We start from the raw sequence: 24,861 nt of genomic DNA on the forward strand, positions 1-24,861 counted from the left end.
TTGCTTAGATCATTAAATTTATTTGTAATAGCAATAGCCCAACATGTGGAAATGCCTGTTTTGACAATATGATAGTTAATTTCTCAAGAGACCTAAACAGTGTTATCATAGCATATGAATGTTTTGCAAATCATGATCCACTACTCCTCACACACCACCATGCACAGTCAGATAACGACTGCCAAGCTTGCCATGGGTTAGAGGTCAGAAAGAGGAATGTTTTAAGTTATTCACAGACTGCCTTAGAAACACAAATTGAGACTTTGTTTATGAATATGATGCAAATAAATTAATTGCTGAAACTCTCTGCAATAATTTTTTGAAGACATACATTGATTTATGGTACTCTTGTTCACCACTGAAAAGAAACAGTCTGAACCAAACAAAAAATGAAAAAGAAAAGAAACAGTTCTAAACCTATATGACCTTGCTAGTATCTGGGAAAAAATGCTTTCACTGTACAAGATGTGTACAAATAATTGCAAACATTGCACAGAGCAGTACAACATTTTTTATAAAGCCTGCCTGAAATGTAAAAAACATTATAAAGCTGAACTTAAACTTGCCAAACAATTTGCCTATGAAAATTACATAGAAGAAATTACACAGAAGCAGCTCTGAGAAATATAAAGGTGCTTGGGATATTATAACACAAGAATCCACTTCTATCCAAATTAAAACATTCTGCTTGAGCCAGAAGAGCTCAATAGATACTTTATTATTATAGTGAATGAATTAAGACCTAAAATTAACTAGTCAGACACATCAGAAACTGACATACTTGCTGATCATCTTCCTAGAGTAAATGACTTCCACTGGGATCTTGTAGCAACAGTAAAAGCTGTTTGAAATTTTTCTAACTCAAAAAGCATGAACTGTTACTGGCTATCTAATTACACATTGAAAAGGACAATACACCGTATTTGCAAACCACTTGCTTTTAGTATGAATAAAAGCCTTGAGTTTCAAGTTTTCTCCAACCAGCTCAATATTTCAAAAGCTAATACAACACCTGTACACAAAAAGGGGGAAAAGAATACCCCTGAGAACAACAGGCAAATATCTATTGTTGCAATCTTTTCCAAAATATCTGCAGTAATTTTTCACATACCAGTCAGAAACTACTATGAAAAACATAGCCTTCACCACAGATCAAGATAGGTTACAGTTATGCCAGAAATCACTAAATTGGTTCACATCTAATAAACCACTCTGCATCCAGAGAAAATCACTAAATTGGTTCACATCTAATAAACTACTTTGCATCCAGAGAAAACTCAACACATGCTGCTGGGACAAGATAAAGAGATAGAAGCAAAATCTGTAAAACTGCTTGGAATACATACTGATTTCAAACTAAAGTGGCAAACCCCTATTAATCATGTCTGCAGAAAGATATCAAGGGTGTCCTCTCTCATATGGATACTATCTGATATAGTGAGAAATAAATATCTCATGAAAGCTTACTATAGACTTTTTCAGTTTCACATATCCTATGGGCTGTTGTTATGGGGTCACTCATGTCATGTTAGTGATGTATTACTGAGGGAAAGAAGGTGCTAAGAATAATGTGTAAGGATGGTCCAAGGAAACACTGATGTCTGTGATAAATCTTTATATCTATGTATCATTGATATATATGGAAAAAAAACCATAGCAGAGACTGACACAAGAGAGAACAAATGTTGTCATGACATTAGAAATAAGATTAATAGTGACATTCCTAGACACAGGCTGAGAAAAACAGGCAACTCTCACAAAGTGAACTGTCTGAAATAACAGTTTTTAATAAATTGTCACATTCTGCAATGAATACTTCTTTCAATAATTTTAAAAGTAAGTATTATACATGGTTAATAAACAATCCATTCTACGGTTTGAAAGAATTGCTGAATACTAGTAGTGTAGAAAATGAGTTTTAGGATCAGAATTACAATTCCTTACAACAGGTTAGTATAAGATAAATTGTTTGTACATGCAATGTGAACAGTAATTAATATAGAGATTGCTATTGTATATCAATGTAAAGCCCATTTCGCTACATGTGGTCAATGGCTAATAAAGAATCTGATCTGAATTGTGATTTTTATGGTGTATTTGGTTTTATTATATCTTGATTGAAGTCTGTAACATATTATCCCTGGAAACGCAAACTCTTTCTCATATTTTGTTTATTGTAGTTGACAATGTTCCTTCTCTGACTGCCTCATTCAAGTCTGTATGTGCCAGTCATGGAAATTCCCATCCCATGTCCACTGGTCAATGCTTACTAGAACCAGTCCTGCTGGGCCATTGCACTGACTGTTACTAGAGTATACAACAAATAACACTTCCCAGCAGATGTAAATATACAATGAGAGAAATGCTCTCACTTTTACAGAATGGGAAAGATTTTGCTTCCATGACACTTGAGCTGAGAGAAGCGAAGCCTAAGATCAGAGTCTGAAGAATGTTGCACAGTAAGGACAGTCAGTACATAGGCTCTCAAGAAAACAGGGCCAATTTTTAACTGTGGTCAGTAATATGTATGCTTAATCGTGAGACACTGACATAAAATAACTGAGCTCTGGTGACTACAAGGCAGTGACCTGATGTCTGCAACTGTCTCTCCTGAAAAAGGGCTTAATATCCCTTCCCTCTTGTTCCTGCGAATTTGCTCTATCTTTTCTCCATTTTTGGTGAAAGGATATTAGGGAATTCTGAAAATTAAAAACTTAAAAATTTCTGTCTTGTCATGACTGCACCAATTGTTTTAGTTTCAACATCCAGTAAATATTTACTTATCTTCAGTCAGAAATGTTACTAGCACCCACCTATCATATTTGTTTAGCTTTTTGTGACTCAAAAAGGGATAAAGTATTTTCTACCATCAAAGAAATGAAAGAAATGGCGTAAAGTGACATATGTTTATTATTCCCTTTTACAACTGTCAGACAAATTAGTTGTTGTGGCCTTAACCTTACCTTATGTGGAATAGAACCTCATTTTGGAACTTTAATAACAGACAATCTGTCACTTCATAATCTTTACTCTCAAGAGAACATGTTTTTATGCACCTTTATGCAAATGCTCTGTTGTAATCAAGAGTTTTGAATCTTCTGTGCTATTCCAGAATTAAATGGTAACAAAATGTACTCACTGGATAATGTCTCTGTTGATGCGTCCATTGATTTTTTACTATCCAGTTGCACATTTGTCACATCTGATTCCATCATAGAATCCTTCCCACCACCTTCATCATCATATTTTATGATGTTTTCTCCAACACAATCTTCCTCTTTTTTCTTTTGTGTGTCTTCTTTGCATATGGCATTATACACAATTAAAATCAAGATTAACACTGAAATAAGGAATAACATTCATTAAAAAATGAAGTAGCTCACAAGCTGTACACAATGTAAGAACAGATGTTTAATCTAAAATGTGTTCTCCCAATATTTAATTCTCATCATTTAGTAATTTACAATGAATTACTTCTACCTTTCAGAATCTCTTCAACTTCTGATTTAATCTATGTTCCATTTCCAACAACTCGTATCATTTAGTTTACCCTACAGAAAATGTAAGAGAGATGGCTTCATTATAACTTTAGTTTAAAAAAGTTTAAAAAAAAAAGGATAAAAGTTGCAAAAAAATTCGTGACAGTTAATGATATCAAAATACCTACTGAAATACATTACTCAGAAAAAAGGTGTACTCAATTATGCTTAACTATAAACTTGTAAGTTAGATCATTAGAAGGAAGTGTATCCTGAATAACTTACACTTCTTTTATGGAGTTTGGGTTTTGCAAAAGTGTCAGTGAATTAGGCATGTTCCCAATTTTGATAAACAATGTCATTGGTATGGTTTCAAATATCTGTGAAGCATATGACTTTAATCTGCCATTAACTACCGAGATCAAAACACACTATATTAAACAAAAAAAATTAGAGTCCAAAAGAAATAATGAATCTATAATTCCAATACTAGAAAAAATACCTTCTTCCTCTTAATTAAAATAGAATTTAGGTGATATAGGGGTTAATAATGCAGCTACCAAAATCTTTGATCACTTACTCAATTTCATTAAATGCCTAAAAGAAAGGAAATTTAATATGAAAGTAAGTAAGAAAAGATTCTTCTGGGTAACTCCTCATATTTCATACAAGAATTTTTATTCAGAAATTTGTACCTATGTTTACCTCATACATAACATATTTATTTCTGCTGTTTAATTATACTTTGTGGACTAATGTGCAAATGTTAGCATGAAACTATTTTCAAATATTGGTTATGTTAATACTCTGCAAATTGATGTAGTCTGTAATAAATTGTGTATATGGACTATGTAACATGTAACTACTAACTTAGTATCCAGTTTCTTATCTCAAACATTTCCTTCATTACTCTTCCTCCTACAAACACAGGCATTGCACAATAACACATTGCTTGACAGTTTTCTAATTCCCAGTTTCTTTGAAGCTTTAGAGGTGGAACAGTTGAACGAGGTCTCATCAGTTTTCAAGCTATCTCAGTACAAGCAATACCATCATTAATAATTGCATCCATTTTCCTCCATTGCTAACTTCAATTGTGTTTTACCATTAAGGAAACTCCAATCTTTTGCAACTAAAATTTATTCTTGAATACCAGACATGTTTCACTTAGTTATGTTAGGCATCTTCAGTGGTATTCGATTTTGTGTCCTGTTCATGCAGTATACATTTCTTGCTGTAAATATTTATTTGTACACAACCTATACTACAGAAAACTGCACATGCTTGCACTACTCTTGGTAAGATGTTTTAGAGCTCCAAAAGTGGGGAGATAATGGTCATGTGTGCATGAGCTATGTGTGTGTGTTTTATTTTTTTTCTTTCCTGAAGAAGCCTTTGGCTAACCTTATAACTGTCTTTTTACTGTGCCTGTCTGCAACTCAACATATCATCTTTACTGTGAGCACCAATCTATCCTTTTCAAAATATTCTTGTATATGAAAATATTGATTCTGATGTCTTATTGCATTATGCACACTATTTATTTTAATGTATTATCGTGTAACATTAGCTCATAAGTACTACCATTAATTTACTATAGTGCAACATGATGTATCAAGTACCGTAAATTTTTAAAAATCAAGACTGTTAATAGAAAACAACACTTACTATTCCCATGTCAAAATGACTATAATGCTATTGGTATTAATGGAACTTGCAATAGTATAAATAAATACACGAATCCTCCTAGTGACCCAATACTTTAACACATCTGTCTTCAAATTCATTGATGACATCTTCATGGTCTAAACTCCTGAGGGTCAGATTCTACTCCTTCTCATTATCCTAAACATCCATTCGAAAATCTGTTTCATCGGGTCATTCTCAAACTAGCTATCTGCTGGTTGGCAGCACAGGTGCCCCTCAGTAGCTGCATCAGTGTTAGTCATGCAGAATACACTATTTTCTAATGGAAAAGTGATTTTTTAAAACATCTTTAATAAGTAAGCTCATTCCATTATATTTCATTTATATGGGCAAGTGATGGTTTTTTGACCTGAGGTTTTGTATTTAAATTATCGCATAAAATCACATTACACATAGTATGCCACATTTTGCTCTTAGTAAACACTGTCAAATATCACGTAACAACCATGATCTGTGATGGTTAAGAGTTACATTTTATTGTGAATAAGTTACTTAAGATGTACTGTGGTCAGTTGAGTGCTTAGCTCATGCATTAAATGGGAATAACTGCCTTTTTATGTTACATCATGCACCTGAGACATTAACCTGTATGCCAAATTTTTGCCACCCATAAATAACAAAAATTTGTGTTAAGTTATTTAGTTCTATTTTTAAGTGTTGGATCAATATTGCTGTAGGATAGTCATACAGTGAGTGATACGGTATATGAAGATTGCGATTTGAGTTCCATTGTGACTCGTCCAGGTAGCTGAGTGAACTAATGTGCCACTTCCAGAATTTAGAGATATGAGCGTGACCCAAACTGAATATGTCTCATGGATTAACAATGAGGGTTGGTGAGCTAGCCAGCCTGGATGTGGTTCATAGGTGGTTTCCCATGTCCAACTACATGGATGCTAGCCTGGTACTCATGTCTCACCTCAGACACACACTATGCTAATATTTAGAGAATATTCTGACACTTGCACATGAGATTTACTCTAGAGGCAGAATGATTGAGTACACAGATTCCACCTCTGGGGGAGTAGTGATATCAGGAAGGGCATTCAGTCACCATCTGTCACTAACATTGCCAAAATCTGTATAACAGCACCGGCCTTGTGGAGAATACAGAAACAGGCAAGGAAGAGGAGGAAGAAGAAGAAGAAAGCAAAAAAATGCAAAGTTCCATTGGGGAGATTTCAGTGGGGATCTCAAGGGGGATGTCAACAAGGCTATCCCATGGAATTGTAGGTTCTGCATAAAACATAAGACAATGTCTGAACAAGAAGCAAAGATTTGTGCCCATTAGGCTAAATCAGTTTACATGAAATTTTAACTAGACAGGTTAAATGGAGAATGATGGCTGCTTGTTAAAGGTAACAAGTTATGGGCATAAGGGGAACAGTTCTTCAACTTCTTCAATTACATATTCACTTACAGTATCCAGTAAGTTTGAATTGTTACCTGAAGTAGGAGGGGAAGAGCCTCATCCAGTTATGGGTCACAGTATGGTGCAGCAGACTTCTAGCAAAGAAACTAATGAGGTAATGGTCCAATTTGACATGTCAAAACTTACCCAAAAATGTTTCACAAAGGAAGAATACATCAAAAGATATGCACCATCAAAATTTCAGCTGCTAAGGTGCACTTTTTTTAAATAAATGTTACAGTTACTCCATTTTTCTGCACGAAGAACCACATATAGCAGCAGTTTTCCTAACATGCGAGTTGGCAAATAAGCAGATGCAACTATGGCAAAAGAACATAGCACTGCACAGCACGAAGTTCACAATGCACACATGTGAATTTTTAGCACTTAAACCACACCAAAAATGTCTCAAATCATTAATTTTGCAGTTCATATCAACAGCTAAACTGTTAAACAAGTAACTGGCAGACAAAATAAAATGAAGGCAGTGTATGATGATACATTACAAACGACTTCCATCAGTCAGTACTAATTTGTTGACATTAAAGATTTTATAACTGTTCCTGTAGCACAGTTCTTATAATAATTTTACAGACAATGAAACAGTTCTTTGTAGTCATCACAAAAATGCTAAGTGTCCACTGGATGATGAAAACAAACATTTTGCTTATACCCCGCACCCTTGATAAAAGATAAATTAATGCATTCAGACTCTTCCCAGTCATTTTTAGTTTCATTTTGGAAAGGAATAAGAAATGGTCATGGGCATTGTTCTGCATACTGTACTGTGTACCTACCATACTTGATAAAATTTGTAAAATGTGGTGATGCAAACAGACAATGTTGAAATGACTGAAATGTAACAGTAACATTCTGCTGACAAAGAGCTATCAGAAATTATACTGGCTGACAATTTTCTGAAAACTGCTTTATACTGTTCAAATATATTTTTATCAAGAGGCTGAATCGCACTATTAGTTCTGGGTGGAATCACAACTATATTAACTGTTTTTTCAATTGTCGCTCTGAAGACAGAGGTGTCATTATGTCCAGCCAAAGAATCTAACAAAAGCAATGAATTATTTTCTGCAGATGGAAAGAAGAGGTTTTGATGTAACATTGAAAATTATTTCCCTCTTTTTCCAGCTTTTGCTGAGCTGATTCCAAGATTTTTCCGAGTAAACGGTCCTTTTTTTCTAATTGTGGTTCTAATTTGCCTTGAGGTTATTGAGGACGGACATGAAGCAGTGGAATCAGTATTCCATTGGCACTTACCACTGGCATTGTTGTACACAAATGTGTCATAGCATTCATCAATTGTACAAGTGACTCTCTCTCTCTCTGATTGGCTTTATACAAAGATTTTAGAGGATAGCAAGAAGCTATCATATTTGCTATGAATTTCTCTATAGTGTTACCTATTAATCAAATCTCCTCTACACATTTACTTGAGACAAATTTTGTAATTTTGCAGCCTTCCTTATATAATTTCCTGATTCTGTTTAACAAGGTCAAAGAAACCCATAAAACAGTAATGTTCATCTCACTTGCAATTCAAAGTGCCCAGTCTCACAGATCTTCATCAGTAACAGTGTACTGATTATCACATGCAGTTCTACATTTTTCAAATAGTCTTTCTTTCATAATTTTGCGAGCTTTATTTTGGCTCATGTTTTGTACTTTGTGTAAATTTTACTTCCATTTATACAATTCATGTTCAGATTTTATGAAGCAAAACTGGCTTTGCACAATGCTTAAATTGTATTGTTTGCTCTCTCCCACGAATAACCAAAAAATTTACAGATTTTTCTGTGTCACCAAAAGCTATTACTGTTTGTTGTCTTTGAGCTTGGAAGCTAGTCTATTCTTGTTATGGACTTCAATTGGCACAACAATCATTGCTGAACCCACAATTCACAGAATCGTCCAAGTTATTCCCCATTTCTTGTAATGTTTCCACAGTTACTAACAAAATGGCAACATCATTCAAATGAATAGTCACTAAATTAACTAATAAATAATGCACATCTAGGTCTTCAGGACAAGTAGATGATTTTGACTGAGTCCACATTATCCATATTTCACCTTTGTGAGGTTGAAAACATTACTTTGATTCCACATTACTGTGAAATGCTGGAATTGGCACAAAGACAGATGCTATTAGCACGCTTATACAAAGAAATTACAAAGAAAATTAATTCAGTTTTGTCTCCATTGTTAATACTTAGCAGACCCACAAAGGCAGTTACTAATTATTAAAGGTATTAAGTGAGCTGCAAATTCAATCATATAGAAACTGAGAACAACTATCAAAGAAACCATCTATAGAAACTGAAATTCACTTTACAAATTATGATCATGTTGTGCCATGTTGTCTGTTTACAGATATGGCATCAACCAAGGTTATATTCTCATCATGTTGCACATGCACTATCTGCTACATCTACAGTATGCGTGCATATTTCTCCACCCACCACATGAGCTACGAATCTGCCAATTTTCAACATTAAAAAAAGAATATATATATATATAGAGTGTGTCTTAACAACTAAATTCAGACTTTTTTTGCTGCATATTCTCCCTGTATAACAAATTTCAGGGGAGGTTTTGACATGTTCTATTAAACCATTCCCTAGATCATTAACAAAAGAAATTAGTAGGAAAACCATCTTGCTGCTATGTAAAAGGCACTGCAGGTGTGTAGGCCAGATGGTAAAGGGATGGGGTACCAGGCCACTACTATTGTGAAGCCAAGTGCTAGCCTTAGCCAGGTAACAGAGGATCCAGAGAAATTGTTAATGTTTGGTGGCCATGTGTGACATGTTTGCATTGTTCTGCTGGTAGATATCATCATGTGAAGGAAAACAAACTGCATGCAGGGGTAGACATGGTCCCCAAGGATAGATGCATACTTGTGTTACATCACTGTACCCTCCAGAATGATGAGATCACCCAAAGAATGCCACAAAAACATTCCCCAGACCATAATGTTACCTTCTCCAACATGGATCCTTCCTACAATTCTTGCAGGGCTACACAGGTCAAATGTCACCTGTCCAATGGAATATAAAACATACTTCATCTGAACAGGCCACTTGTCACCAGTCAGGGGACATCCAGCTGTGGTATTGGCATGCAAATTCCAGACTTTCTCACTGATGAACTGAAGTCAGTATGGCTGCATGAACCAGGTGCCTGCTGCTGATGCCCACATGCAGCAATGTTTACTGAATGGTCATTGAGTGGACATTGAGTGATTCCACCCTTGGTCCACAAGCCAATGATCATACCTTACTGGACATCAGATAAACTGCTCAATTCCCACATTATTATGATGACTGCACTGCTTTCCATGTCCCCCAGATGTGATTTACATATACCCTAGCCCGCTAGCACTACCACCTGCCATCTGTGAATGCTTATTGCACATTGACATCGACCATAGGTGGTGGACACATTAATGTGCCTTGCCTGTGTAGATCCCCATTGGGATACTTTGAACTGTTTATGAGGAGTTTGGATTCCTTGCTATGCTATCTGTCTTTGGAAACCTTAATCTGATCCTAAAATTAGTTCTCAGCAATTGACTTTCCAACACAGGTGGATAAAGTCAGTATGACCATAACCAATAATTTTTTCTTAGATGAAGATCAAAGTAAGATAATAACTGTATACCCAGCAACATATGTGTCCTCCGATCATGGTGAACAATTGGATAGGATAAATAAAATAGTGTCTTACAGAATAGATGCTCTTCATTTAGAATTATTAAAGACTCCAGGACTAATATTTTTAAGTACAGTTACAACAGACGACCTGGGATCAAATTTATAATTAACCGAATGCTGACATACAATTTAGTTTGTTGTGTTGTTGTGATCTTCAGTCCTGAGACTGGTTTGATACAGCTCTCCATGCTACTCTGTCCTGTGCAACCTTCTTCATCTCCCAGTAACTACTGCAACCTACATCTTTCTGAATCTGCTTAGTGTATTCATCTCCTGGTCTCCCTCTACGATTTTTACCCTCCATGCTGTACTCCAGTACTAAATTGGTGATCCCTTGAAGCCTCAGAGCATGTCCTGCCAAGCGATCCCTTCTTCTAGTCAATTTGTACCACAAGCTCCTCTTCTCCCCAATCCTATTCAATACCTCCTCATTAGTTATATGGTCTACCCGTCTAATATTCAGCATTCTTCTGTAGCATCACATTTCGAAAGTTTCTATTCTCTTCTTGTCCAAACTAGTTATCATCCATGTTTCACTTCCATTCAAATACTTTCAGAAATGACTTCCTGACACTTAAATCTATACTCGATGTTAACAAACATCTCTTCTTCAGAAACGCTTTCCTTGCCATTGCCAATCTACATTTTATATCCTCTCTACTTCGACCATCATCAGTTATTTTGCTCCCCAAATAGCAATACTCATTTACTACTTTAAGTGTCTCATTTCCTAATCTAATTCCCTCAGCATCACCTGACTTAATTCGACTACCTTCCATTATCCTCATTTTGCTTTTGTTCATGTTCATCTTATATCCTCCTTTCAAGACACTGTCCATTCCGTTCAACTGCTCTTCCAAGTCCTTTGCTGTCTCTGACAGAATTACAATGTCATCAGTGAACCTCAAAGTTTTTATTTCTTCTCCATGGATTTTAATACCTACTCCGAATTTTTCTTTTGTTTCCTTCACTGCTTGCTCAATATACAGATTGAATAACATCGGGGAGAGGCTACAACCCTGTCTCACTCCCATCCCACCCACTGCTTCCCCTTCATGTCCATCGACTCTTATAACTGCCATCAGGTTTCCGTACAAATTGTAAATAGCCCTTCGCTCCCTGTATTTTACCCCTGCCACCTTCAGAATTTGAAAGAGAGTATTCCAGTCAACATTGTCAAAAGCTTTCTCTAAGTCTACAAAAGCTAGAAACGTAGGTTTGCCTTTCCTTAATCTAGCTTCTAAGATAAGTCATAGGGTCAGTATTGCCTCACGTGTTCCAATATTTCTACGGAATCCAAACTGATCTTCACCGAGGTCAGCTTCTACCAGTTTTTCCATTCGTCTGTAAAGAATTCGCATTAGTATTTTGCATCCGTGACTTATTAAACTGATTGTTCGGTAATTTTCACATCTGCCAACACCTGCTTTCTTTGGGATTATATTCTTCTTGAAGTCTGATGGTATTTCGCCTGTCTCATACATCTTCCCCACCGGATGATAGAGTTTTGCCAGGACTGGCTCTCCCAAGGCTGTCAGTAGTTCTAATGGAATGTTGTCTACTCCCGGGACCTTGTTTCAACTTAGGTCTTTCAGTGCTCTATCAAACTCTTCACGCAGTATCGTATCTCCCATTTCACCTTCTTCTACATCCTCTTCCATTTCCATAATATTGCCCTCAAGTACATCGCCCTTGTATAGACCCTCTATGTACTCCTTCCACCTTTCTTCTTTCCCTTCTTTGCTTAGAACTGGGTTTCCATCTGAGCTCTTGATATTCATACAAGTGGTTCTCTTTTCTCCAAAGGTGTCTTTAATTTTCCTGTAGGCAGTATCTATCTTACCCCTAGTGAGATAAGCCTCTACATCCTTACATTTGTACTCTAGCCATCCCTGCTTAGCCATTTTGCACTTCCTGTCGATCTCATTTTTGAGACGTTTGTATTCCTTTTTGCTTGCTTCGTTTACTGCATTTTTATATTTTCTCCTTTCATCTATTAAATTCAATATTTCTTCTGTTACCCAAGAATTTCTGTTAGCCCTCGTCCTTTTACCTACTTGATCCTCTGCTGCCTCCACTACTTCATCTCTCAAAGCTACCCGTTCTTCTTCTACTGTATTTCTTTCCCCAATTCCTGTCAATTGTTCCCTTATACTCTCCCTGAAACTCTGTACAACCTCTGGTTTAGTCAGTTTATCCAGCTCCCATCTCCTTACATTCCCACCTTTTTGCAGTTTCTTCAGTTTTAATCTACAGTTCATAACCAATAGATTGTGGTCACAGTCCACATCTGTCCCTGGAAATGGCTTACAATTTAAAACCTGGTTCCTAAATCTCTGTCTTACCATTATGTAATCTATCTGAAACCTGTCAGTATCTCCAGGCTTCTTCCATGTATACAACCTTCTTTTATGATTATTGAACAAAGTGTTAGCTATGATTAAGTTGTGCTCTGTGCAAAATTCTACCAGGCGGCTTCCTCTTTCATTTCTTAGCCCCAATCCATATTCACCTACTATGTTTCCTTCTCTCCCTTTTCCTACTACCGAGTTCCAGTCACTCATGACTATTAAGTTTTCATCTCCCTTCACTATCTGAATAATTTCTTTTATTTCATCATACATTTCTTCAATTTCTTTGTCATCTGCAGAGCTAGTTGGCATATAAACTTGTACTATTGTAGTAGGCGTGGGCTTCGTGTCTATCTTGGCCACAATAAGGCGTTCACTCTGCTGTTTGTAGTAGCTTACCCGCACTCCTATTTTTTTATTCATTATTAAACCGACTCCTGCACAATTTAGTTTATCCCATGGTAAATTCATATTATTATTTGAAAATAGTTTTCCACATAAGCTGATCAGATAAGACATTAAACAGCACTGTAAAAATTCATGGATAACTAGATGAATTAAAGTATTTAGTGAAAGGAAGAGGGAAACACACCTATTGACAACATTAAGTGAAGATCCTACAGTAGGAGTGAACTGCAAAAACTATTCAGAATTACTGAGAAAACTTATGAAAAAAAAATCAAGTCCATTATTTCAGAAGTCAGTAATTTTGATAATATATTAAATCTATGCAAAGTGTAGTGAAATGAAAGATGGGATGACAGGTGCACAGAACAGGGTAACATCATTACTCATTTAAAGGGAAGGGCAATAAATGATTAGTCACAGATAGTAGATATGTTTAATACTCATATAGCAGTATGTTGAAAAAGTATGTCAATAAACAAAAGTCTCACTTACTTCTTCTGAAATTAAGAAAATCATACATTCTATCAAAAATAAAACCCCATCTGGATTTTATGGCATTTTCAACAGAGTATTAAAGACTTGTTCCCGTATAATACTGGCTGACTTTTCTAAAATATGTAATGCATCACTAACTCAGAGATTCTTAAAACCTATTATCAGAAAGGTGATAGATGGGATGTCAAAACTACTTACACATTTCACCACACGACACCATTTTCTGAAATTTTTGAGAATGATACATATTGTGGAACAATATTTCACCTGTGCAATCATAATATCTTCAGTAAACCACAGCATGGATTTGATGGGATAGTGAACCTATGTATAATGGCACATTTAACAAAAAAAAGTTCAAAGTTTTAATTAATAATTCAACCAATGTAAACAGGGGAGATTCTTCTGACTGAGAAGAAAATGATTATGGGGTCCACAAGGTTTTATTGTTTCTCATTCATGTAAGTGACTTTCCATTTAATATACAACAAGCAGAGTTAGTTCCTTCTGCTTATGACACTAGTATTGCAATCAATACCAAAATACACATAGCAACAGAAGAAATGGTAAGCAATGTTTTTAATACACACATCAAAAATGGTTTTGCATCACCCTAGTTCCCTGAACTCCTGAAGAGACGTTGACTGCCGATATTGTATCACAGACGCAGTCCCTTTGACTGTTCAGAGATGTCACTAAACCTGAACAAAGATGTAAACAACCATGCATGAGCAGCGCCTATTAGACAGAGGGGGTCCAACAGCCGATCAGTTCCAGTCATTCCACCAGAAAGGAGGTACAAGGCTTGTGTTGTCCGCGGTTCAACCACGCCTAGACAGTCAATATCACAGTTCCATTGTTACTTTGTGTCAGGAAAAGCTCTCAACAAGAGAAGCGTCCAAGCCTCTCGGAGTGGACCAAAGTGATGTTATTTGGACATGGAGGAGCTACAGAGAGACAGGAACTTCCAATGACATGCCTCACTCAGGCCCCTGAATGGCTACTACTGCAGTGGACGACCATTACCTACAGATTTGGCTCAGAAGAACTCTGACAGCAACGTCACCATGTTGAATAATGCTTTTCGTGCAGGCACAAGACGTCATGTTATGACTCAAACTGTGCGCAATAGGCTGCATGATGTGCGCACTTCAGGCAGACATTGATGCATGCCTGTATTCGTTGTGGCATACTATCCATAAGTTCATCAAGGCACTGGTGGTCCATATTGCCCCACTCCTCAATGGCGATCTGGCGTAGATCCCTCAGAGTGTTTGGTGGGTTATGTCATCCATAAACACCATGCAGCATGATACAGATGGGCCCAGCAACATGCCGATTGGACCGCTCAGGATTGGCATCATGTTCTCTTCACCGATGAGTGTTGCATATACCTTCAACCAGACAATCATTGGAGACGTGTTTGGAGGCAACCCGAACAGGCTGAATGCCTTAGACACACTGTCCAGCAAGTGCAGCAAGGTGGAGGTTCCCTGATGTTTTGGGCTGGCATTATGTGGGGCTGACGTATGCCGCTGGTAGTCGTGGAAGGCACCAAAACAGTTGTACGATATGTGAATGCCATCCTCTGACCGATACTGCAACCATATCAGCAGCATATTGGTGAGGCATTCATCTTGATGGATGACAATTCGCGTCCCCATTGGGTACGTCTTGTGAATGACTTCCTTCAGGATAATGACATTGCTTGACTGAAGTGGCTAGCGTGTTCTCCAGACATGAACCCCATCGAACATTCCTGGGATCGATTGAAAAGGGCTGTTTATGGATGACGTAACCCACCAAACACTCTGAGGGATCTACGCCAGATCGCCATTGAGGAGTGGGACAATCTGGACCAACAGTGCCTTGATGAACTTGTGGATAGTATGCCATGACGAATACAGGCATGCATCAATGCAAGTGGACTTGCTACTGGTTTTTAGCGGTATGGGTGTGTACAGCAATCTTGACCACTTCTGAAGTTCTCGCTGTATGGTGGTACAACATGCAATGTGTGATTTTCATGAGCAATAAAAAGGGTGTAAATGATGTTTATGTTGATCTCTATTCCAATTTTCTGTATTGGTCTTGAACTCTTGGAACTGAGGTGATGCAAAACTTTTTTTGATGTGTGTAGTTTTCCTGACTGGTTTTCTATAAATGGCATCATGTCAATTTTTAAAAGACACAACAAATACAGTTTTGCACATCTATAGATGCTACACCAATAGTAATAATAACTATGGTGGAAACTTCATAACTTTTAGGTGCCTATACTGGTGAGAAATTAGGAAAAAAATTTGGAAGTATTAAAATAACTTAGTTCAGTTTCATTTGCACTTCAAATTATTGCAAATCTTTGGGAGAGAGTAGCCAGTAACTGCAAATATATTTTGTGTATGTTCATTCAGTAATAGAAAAATGTTCTGAGTTAACTCATCTTTCAGGAACAATACGTTTATTGTGTAAAAAAGTACTGTAGTATGTGGTTCTCACCCATGATCATTTTGTAGACAGCTGTTTGAGGAGTTAGGCATTTTAACTTCACAGTCTATTTATTCCCTAATATACTTTGTCATAAATAACCCACTGCTGTCCAAAAGAAACAATGACACACATAATTACAACATCAGAAGAAAAAAGTGACAGTCATTGTTCCAAATTAAGGTCATCTTCAGCAGAAAACAAGTTTCACAATGCTGCCACCAATATTTATCACTTTCCCCCAATGATATAGAATGTCTGACAGGCAGCAATGGTAAGTTTTAAAACAACTGGAAAAGTGTCTCCTGGACAACTCCTATTCCACAGCAGAATTTATATTTTTTTAGATTGTACAATGTGATGGGTACAAATTACCAAATCATATCTGCATTTAAAAGGAAGGTCGGCATGCAGTCTTACTTAAATATGAATGTGTAATGTGAATATAAAATGACTCATTCAACATCATTATGAGTAATTGTACAAATGATCCATCGAAACTAAAACTAATTAACTTCAATGTGGTCTTAACCTTCACAACTCCATTTCTGAAAGATTTTGTTTTGCAATGTCAGTGCAAATATTGTGATAACCTTGCGAGCATCTTTACAGAAAGACAATATTATGTTCAGTTAATTCATAAATACATCTCTTTATTATTTATTAAATAAATCTCTTTTACTGCTATGCATGCAACTGCATATGCTATGGTATGCAATACGTCCCAAAATGCTGAAGAATATTGGTTTGTTCTTTTTTCATGTGATGTCAACAGTGAGCATAATGGACTTATGGAGGCATCATTAGTTCACAGGCAATTCCATATAAAATCCCAAAAATGCGCTTTTTCACCATTTTTTGTACCAAAACTAAGTTGTGTATACCAGGAGGACTATGCACAGAAAATGGCTGAGATTTTTTTGATATATTCCTAAGATCCAGATCTCAAGTAATATTGAAGATTTTCTTAATATATTTGTCTGTTACTGAGATACAGAGATTCAAATTTTACCCTAGTTCTATATGAAAAATCAGGTATGACACAAAATCTAAATAATAAATAACCACAGAAATTGCTCAGTTCTTATTAGCACATTCACGAGGCATTTATCCAGAAGTGTGAGAAATACTCCATAAAGTGGAATGAGGCAGTGGGAAAGAGTAGGAAAAGTAATAAGTACTGGAAGATAGTAGGCAGTGGTTGTGGTACAGAAAAAACAAAGGAGACAATGGCAGAGTGAGAGAAAGATAGGGACACAGTGGTAGTGGAACTTAGTTGACAAGGACAGGACAGTGCTGGGAAAATAGTGATGGAGACAGTGCCAGTGAGAGAGGAATAGAGATGGAGAAAGTAGGAATGAGAGATAGCCAGTGATAATGACAGAGAGGATCTACGAGAATGACAAGGAGGAAGAGAGAGACAGTGACAGCAAGAAGAGACAGCAACAGTGGGAAGGAAAGAATGAGAGAGAGATAGCAAAAGAGAGATAGTGACAGTGAGAGGGGACAGTAGTAGTAGGACGGAATGAAGGAGACTGTGGCTATGAGACAGGAGACAATGACAGTTAGAGAGACACAAAGAGACAATGACAATGAGCTGGGCCAAATGAGTAAGTGAGAATGGGCAAGTGGGAATGGATTGGTATGAACAGCTTACAGCGATGGGCCAGGGGGTGTGAGTGAGTTACAGTTAGGTGAGCCTGTGGGAGTGAGAGGTGACTTTCATGTTAAAAGGAACTTGAATATATTCATATGCCAAAATTTTTGGAAAAAATTTTAGAGGTTATCAGGAACGTAGAATGATCCACTTTTTGTTCAGCGTCTTTTAAATAGCAGCTTACTCACCTTTTGTATTCCAATAGAAGCATTTCTTCATTGGTCATTTATACTCATATCTCCAGCAAATCTGTTGCTATTGCTTGCCTCTCATGAGTGAGTACTCTATGTATCAACAAAAGGCCTAGTGAAACATCTACATCCTTCACTGGGACATCAACCATTTCTTTTACCACTTAACACATGGTCATTTGAAAGACCCTGCCCAAATCCCTGCCTTCCTCTTCAAATGGTTATTACATCATCGACCCCTAAGCATGTCATAGTTCACCCATACACCACTTATATTCTCAATCTTGGACCCTATGAGTCAGTCTCTTGTAAATGCAAGATCTGTCCTGTACACCCATCAAACAGTTCCTACTGAAGCACTACACAGACAATTCATTATTATTACGTGTGGAGGCAGCTATGTCATCTACCAGCTGTGTTGCAACTACTGTGCAGTTTACAAGGTAGTTACATCTAAGATATCTTATCCACTGTTGGCTGGGTATGGGCTTGTTCACTCAGGATTCCTGAACGATGAACAGTTATCAAGTACCATGAACCCTAAGAATGTTTCATCTACTGCTGATGGCAGTGACACTAAAAGGTGATACATCTCAGAGTATGGGGATCTTTACTTAATGGTCTAACGTCTTTTCTTTTTTTTTTTTCATGGAATTGACTGCTGCTGAAGTCGCTTTAGTAACTTCACTGTACGTGTTTAGGGAAGTTATGGTTATATCAATATGCATAGCATTGCCCACAACCTGAGAGGGCACCTTCGTTGGGGAAGCTGCTGATATCAGAGGCTGGGACCTAAAATTCTGTAGTTGGCCAATATAATATCATCTGGTAGCTTGCTCACCCTCAGCTTTTCCTTCACTAGCTGCTGTTATCTGATTCTTCCTCTACGATGTGAACTTCAACTGCCACTGCTGTTAACCTGAGGATGGATTGGAGTTGTATTTTGACTACCATACTTTCCGAATTACTGCATGACTAGAGTGACGGGTCTGTTATCTGGACTCCATGGGCTTGTATAATATTTCTATATAATGCTTCTATTTGATGAGCATGTGGCTTCCACCACCATAAGTCTTATCTGGAGCAGTGGTTAACAGTTTGACCACTGGCAGCATTTGGTAAATGTTTCATTTTGGCCATTTCTCCATGTTATTTTAAAACATCAGTTTTAACGTAATAAATGTGGTGTGGTCAAATTTGATGCAACTCATATATCTGAGGAAGAGATTATTACTGAAAAATAAGAGCTCCAACTACCTGTTATATAATTGCTTTAATTATCAGAAAAAAAACTTTTATTTTACACATCTGTGCACTGCGCAAAAACAGTCCATGCACATGAAACTCTGAGGACAATTTTGGCATTTCAATGACACCTGCTTGCTATGTTTGATAGCATGCTTTTGCCCACCAGCTTTGGAGAGTTTGTGGTAACAGCTGTTACGTTTTCTCACTGGAATTTCAACCAGTTTGTGATTGCCATTCATTGATGTCTTCCGAACATCATCAACTCCGAGGAACACACTTGCAATAGCCTCGTGGAAAGCAATGATACCCATTTTTTGTTTTGTAATTTGAACAAAGTATGAGCATTTACAAGAGTAGTATTGATAAGTAATTCAAAGGCCACCTTGTGGTACCACTTCCACTCACTTCCACAACCATGAGTCACAGGTTTTCTTTTGATCTGAAAGATCAATGAAGGGTTTTGCTGCATTGTAATCCACAGTTGCATTAGGTTTTTTCACTTCACCTCTCCTTTTTTTCACTGTCACAAGCTCAGGTTTATGTTTGGTTGTCAAAAAAATGACATCACTCTTGTCACACCACTTTCCAACAACAACCTTTGAGTTGCTTTCCACAACCACCATTTACCATTCTTCAACTTTTTAGTGATGATAGTTTTCAGATCTCCCCTTCTTTTTGCGTGGAGTGTTCCCACCAGATGAGTTTGTGTTCATAGAAGAATGTGCACCAAGTTCACAATAGTGTAAAAGTTATCTACAAAGAAGGTCCTTCCAGAATTTGAAAGTGAATCGGTTAATTCTAAAATCGCTGCCATTGTTACATCTACAGCATTAACTTCTTTCACACAATACACTTTAACATTCCAAGTACATCCATCTACAGCACACACTTGGGATGATTTCCCTCCATATTTAAAACATTTTTCAGGAACATACTGATGAAATCATAACCTTCCACAAAATGGAACCATTGTTTCATCAATACAAACAGACGATTCACAAGCTTCCTAATTTTGAACACCTTGTCATGTTCATCTATGTTTTCATTGTCACAAAAATGTATGCAACTGAGGAGCAAATAAAACATATTTTGGGATATAACAGAAGACACCTGGTTTTTGTAAAGCGGATTCTGATACTAATAATCCTCGAGTCTTAGCTTATAATCAGGCCCCATCCACAACATAAGCTCCATATGTTTTCTCTAGTCAACAACGTGGATATCACTCCACAAAGTCAGTCTGGATGATGGTGATAATGTTTCTGCAGCTATTTCACTAACAATCTTTTGCTCAATATTGTTTGTTTGATTCACTATGAAATTGCACATTTCTTCATCAAGTAAAACATTGTAAACATCAATGGGATGGATATTTGCAGGTAGATTGTCCAAAAGTGCATTGCTTACTCCACAGTAAAAAAAAAGAAGTTTAGGTTTTATTCAGGAAGTAGGGAGCCCATCAGCACAAGAGATCTCTTCAGGTGACAGCTCACTTTCACTGTCTTCATCAGTGGAAGACGAAACTTTGTTTTCCCAATTTGTAGACATATTATTTGTAACTTTCACAGGAACTACCACTACTTCATCTTCACTACTACTCCCGCTAAGGGAATGATCATGGTAATCTGGGTCACAATCACTACCGCTTCCAAAGAGTGATTCATCACATAAATCAATTCTTCCAACCATTTTCAGATTCTCTCCTCTTGTGAATCAATTTTTCACTGAACATCTATAATATCTTACTGAAAACAAGCACTACACATTGCCACATAGGTAAAAAAAATATCTCTGCCAGCAAGGAACATGTACTGATGTTACATCGTAAACAGGTAACAACTGACTGTCATCCATTCCTACCACTACAAAACCAACGTCACAATACTTTTACCACTGGCCGGTATAATGTGAAACTCATTTGATTTCAATGCAGGTGTGACTGTATATGCTCCATAGGCAAATACTCAAGAACCCCCATGTGATCAAATATGATGCACATGGCGAAAACGGAAAAACTGATGTGCATCAACTATGATGCACAAGATGGTGAAAGTTTTAATACACACATCAAAAAAAGTTTTGCATCACCCCGGTTCCCAGAACTTCTGAAGACAGACATTGACTGTGGATATCGTATCACAGACACAGTCCCTTTGACTGTTCAGAGATGTCACTAAACCCATCCAAATATGTAAACAACCATGCATAAGCAGCGCCTATTAGATGGAGAAAATCCAACAGCCAATCAGTTCCAGTATTTCCACCAGAAAGGAGGTACATGGTTCGTGTTGTCTGTAGTTCAACCATGCCTAGATGGTCAATAGTGCAGTTTCATTGTTACTTTGTGCCAGGAAGGGTTCTCAACAAGGGAAGTGTCCAGATATCTCGGAGTGAACCAAAGCGATGTTGTTCGGACATGGAGGAGATACAGAGAGACAGGAACTGTCAATCACATCCATTTCTCATGCCACCCAAGGGCTATTACTGCCGTAGATGATCGCTACCTATGGATTATGGCTTGGAGGAACCCTGACAGCAAATCCACCATTTTCAGTAATGCTTTTTGTGCAGCCACAAGACGTCATATTACAACTCGAAATGTGTCGACGTATGCTGCTTGTGGTCATGGAAGGCACCATAACGGCTGTATGATGAGTGAATACCATCCTCCGACCGATAGTGGAACCATATCAGCAGCATATTGGCAAGACATTCATCTTCATGGCCGACAATTTGCACCCCCATCATCCACATCTTGTAAATGACTTCCTTCAGGATAAAAACATCATTCGACTAGAGTGACCAGGCGTTCTCCAGACATGAACCCTATTGAACATACCTGGGATAGATTGAAAAGGGCTGTTTATGGATGACGTAACCCACCAAACTCTCTGAGGGATCTATGCCGAATCGCCGTTGAGGAGTGGGACAATCTGGACCAACAGTGCCTTGATGAACTTGTGGATAGTATGCCATGACGAATACAGGCATACATCAATACATGAGGATGTGCTACTGGGTATTAGATGTACCAGTGTGTTCAGCAATCGGGGGCACCTCCTCTAAAGGTCTCACTTTATGGTGGTACAACCTTCGTGTGATTTTCATGAGCAATAAAAAGGGCAGAAATGATGTTTATGTTGATCTCTTTTCCAATTTTCTGTACAGGTTCCAGCATCTCGGAACCATGGTGATGGAAAACTTTTTTTTTATGTGTGTGTTAAAAATGCAACATATGTGTACAACAGCGCAGTAATGCTCGGTTTTACATTAATTTTGATCAGGAACTATGATAGTTTGCTTTTGTGGAAGATCAGAAAATATAATTTTATGTTCCAGAACGTTAATTTTAATGCACACAATGTGCTAGGGGATCTTACACAAAATTTCCTAGGAGTGGAACAGTTGAGAGCGTTGTATCAAACATATCTCTTGATATGCTCTCCTTCCCCAGCAGATGTTGCTCTCTGGGGTGTACCTGACAATGTGCTCTCCAGTAACAAATTCCTAAGGAATTCAGACTGCAGACTGAGAGGAGCCCAAACAATGGGTAACTAGATGCTGTACGCATAACTACTGTGCTTGAACCTCATGACTATCCAGGTATGGGTGGATCACATTATGACTATTTTCACCTAGCTGGTAATACAGTCATTCCAAAATCTGCAGACAACCTATGTCCTAGTGAACTGAGGAAAGTCGCTCTGCAATCTGAGCCAGGTTAACTATTGAGACCCTCTTGTTGCATGTCATGAATGACACAACATTACAAGCCATTTTATAAAGTCAGAAGAAGGGACAGATGTAAGGAGTTCAGGTATAGTGTAAAATGGTAGCCTCCATAAGAACACAAGAGATAAAATGCTCACAGAACACACTGACCAAGTGACAACTAATGGCAGTAGGATACAGTCTTACATCACCACAGAGTCATCATTGATAAGAGGCAGTTTGTATATCTGTTTAAAGGAATGAGCTACTTTATAACAGTTCCTTTGCAGTGTAAGATCTGGAGCCAGTATCGACTAATTTTTAGTAAGACACCTGGTTGTTGTACAACACCATGCTGCAAAACCTATGATGGAATGCTATGAAAATCCTCCATAACCTGTTCAATTTGATCAAGAACAAAGACACTTCTCCAACTTGTGACACAATGCAATATTCACGTCTCCCATAAAACCATGAAAGAACAGTAAATATCCAAGCAGTTATCATAGTGTTGCCCTCAACAGCTACATAGAAAAGATATCAGAGCAGTGAGTAAGTTTTTGAAGGATAATGACCCCACTGTGAGGGATATTAGAAACTTCCTTCAGTGGAACTTTCAGGTACATTGTCTCTTCTTTGTCTGCTTACTCTTGTCATGCCAAATTCTTAGATACTGATTCAGGGAAGCTCTGTTGGGATATTTTACATATCATTTACTACAAACATGCATTGCAAAAGTAGGACATTACTCCAAGTGCTACAGAATCAGTGAGATTTTGAGGCCTTCTTTCTGATGGCACACTTTATCAGTTACTATGTATGAGGGGGATCTGGAAGCAAGGAAACAAGTGCAGAATGTCCTTGAGCATATAGTCACAAGTGTTTGGAAGAAGACATTACACAACTATTCCAGTTTTACAATGCCGTCATTTGGCATTGGTTGGATTAACAACGCTCACAGTCCAGCACAAACTTTGTATATTAAGGTCACATATTCTATACATCATGAGGTTGTAACCATACAAGACCAGCTCACAGCCAGTATTTGTGCTGACTAAAGCTAGTGAGCTCCCACTGTACATTCAACATCATTTCCTCATAGTGCATCACCAACACAGGTAATTGTCATATTCACAAGATCAGATCTACAAGACTGCCCACAAGAAATGGAACTATTCTGTATATTTATGAAATGCAGATCTAGTGGCCCTTAGGTGGAACATATGAGTATTACACTTCCCTTCTAGAAATGGAACCACACACTTCCTAAATAGTAAGGAGCTCAAATTATTAACATTTATTTTTTGTAACCGAAGGCAATGAAACATGAAATACAGAAATTTATGGGCTTCAAATTCAAAAACAACTCTGAAGTAATGTGTTAGGTTTGTGATGGTTCTTCATGTGGTATAAAACAGATGGCTTCTGAACTTATGACATAAAAAATAGGGTAACACAACCTTCCAGTAACACACATTATCAATGAAAATGCTGTATCTTGCTTCTAGTGCATGTGAGTGTGAGTGCACCAAGTGTGATGTCACCACGTGTGTGTGCTTGAATCAACCCCAAACAGTATCAGCGTGGTCCAACCATCAGAGGTCGCCTGTGGGGTGCATGCACATGGCATGTCTCTGCCATACTTTCTGCCACTGACTCACACATATATATGTGCGGATCAGCTCTGACTCTCCCTCTATGTTCATCCAACTGTACTGCTCACATCAATTGTTCTGTCTTGTTACATGTGGATTCACAAAAGGCTTATTTCCATTATTGTTCAGAGGTTTATGAATAAAGCCATATTTGTGTTACTTGGATTTGTTTCGTGTATTACTTTGTTGCTACATGACTGGTGATGACGATGGGATCGTTTCTGCATGTGCAGTCTTTAAGTGCAGTTTCATCAAGCCAATCGTTATGGACACCATGCTGCCAGCCCTCACTGAACAGCTTAGTTCAGCAGGAACCACTTTGTCAGCTTCCTT

General features: G+C 37.6%; 1 protein-coding gene across 1 annotated transcript in view; it reads right to left on the minus strand.

Annotated features, from left to right (window-relative positions):
• LOC126484898 (neural-cadherin-like) overlaps positions 1–24,861 on the minus strand; it is a 324,021-nt gene that overhangs the window by 46,543 nt on the left and 252,617 nt on the right. Inside the window, exon 28 of the mRNA XM_050108497.1 lies at positions 3,140–3,340. Coding sequence (XP_049964454.1) covers positions 3,140–3,340 — 201 coding nt within the window. The remainder of the gene's footprint in view (positions 1–3,139; positions 3,341–24,861) is intronic.

This window comes from Schistocerca serialis, chromosome 6 (assembly GCF_023864345.2).
Source record: "Schistocerca serialis cubense isolate TAMUIC-IGC-003099 chromosome 6, iqSchSeri2.2, whole genome shotgun sequence".
Lineage (NCBI taxonomy): Eukaryota > Metazoa > Arthropoda > Insecta > Orthoptera > Acrididae > Schistocerca > Schistocerca serialis.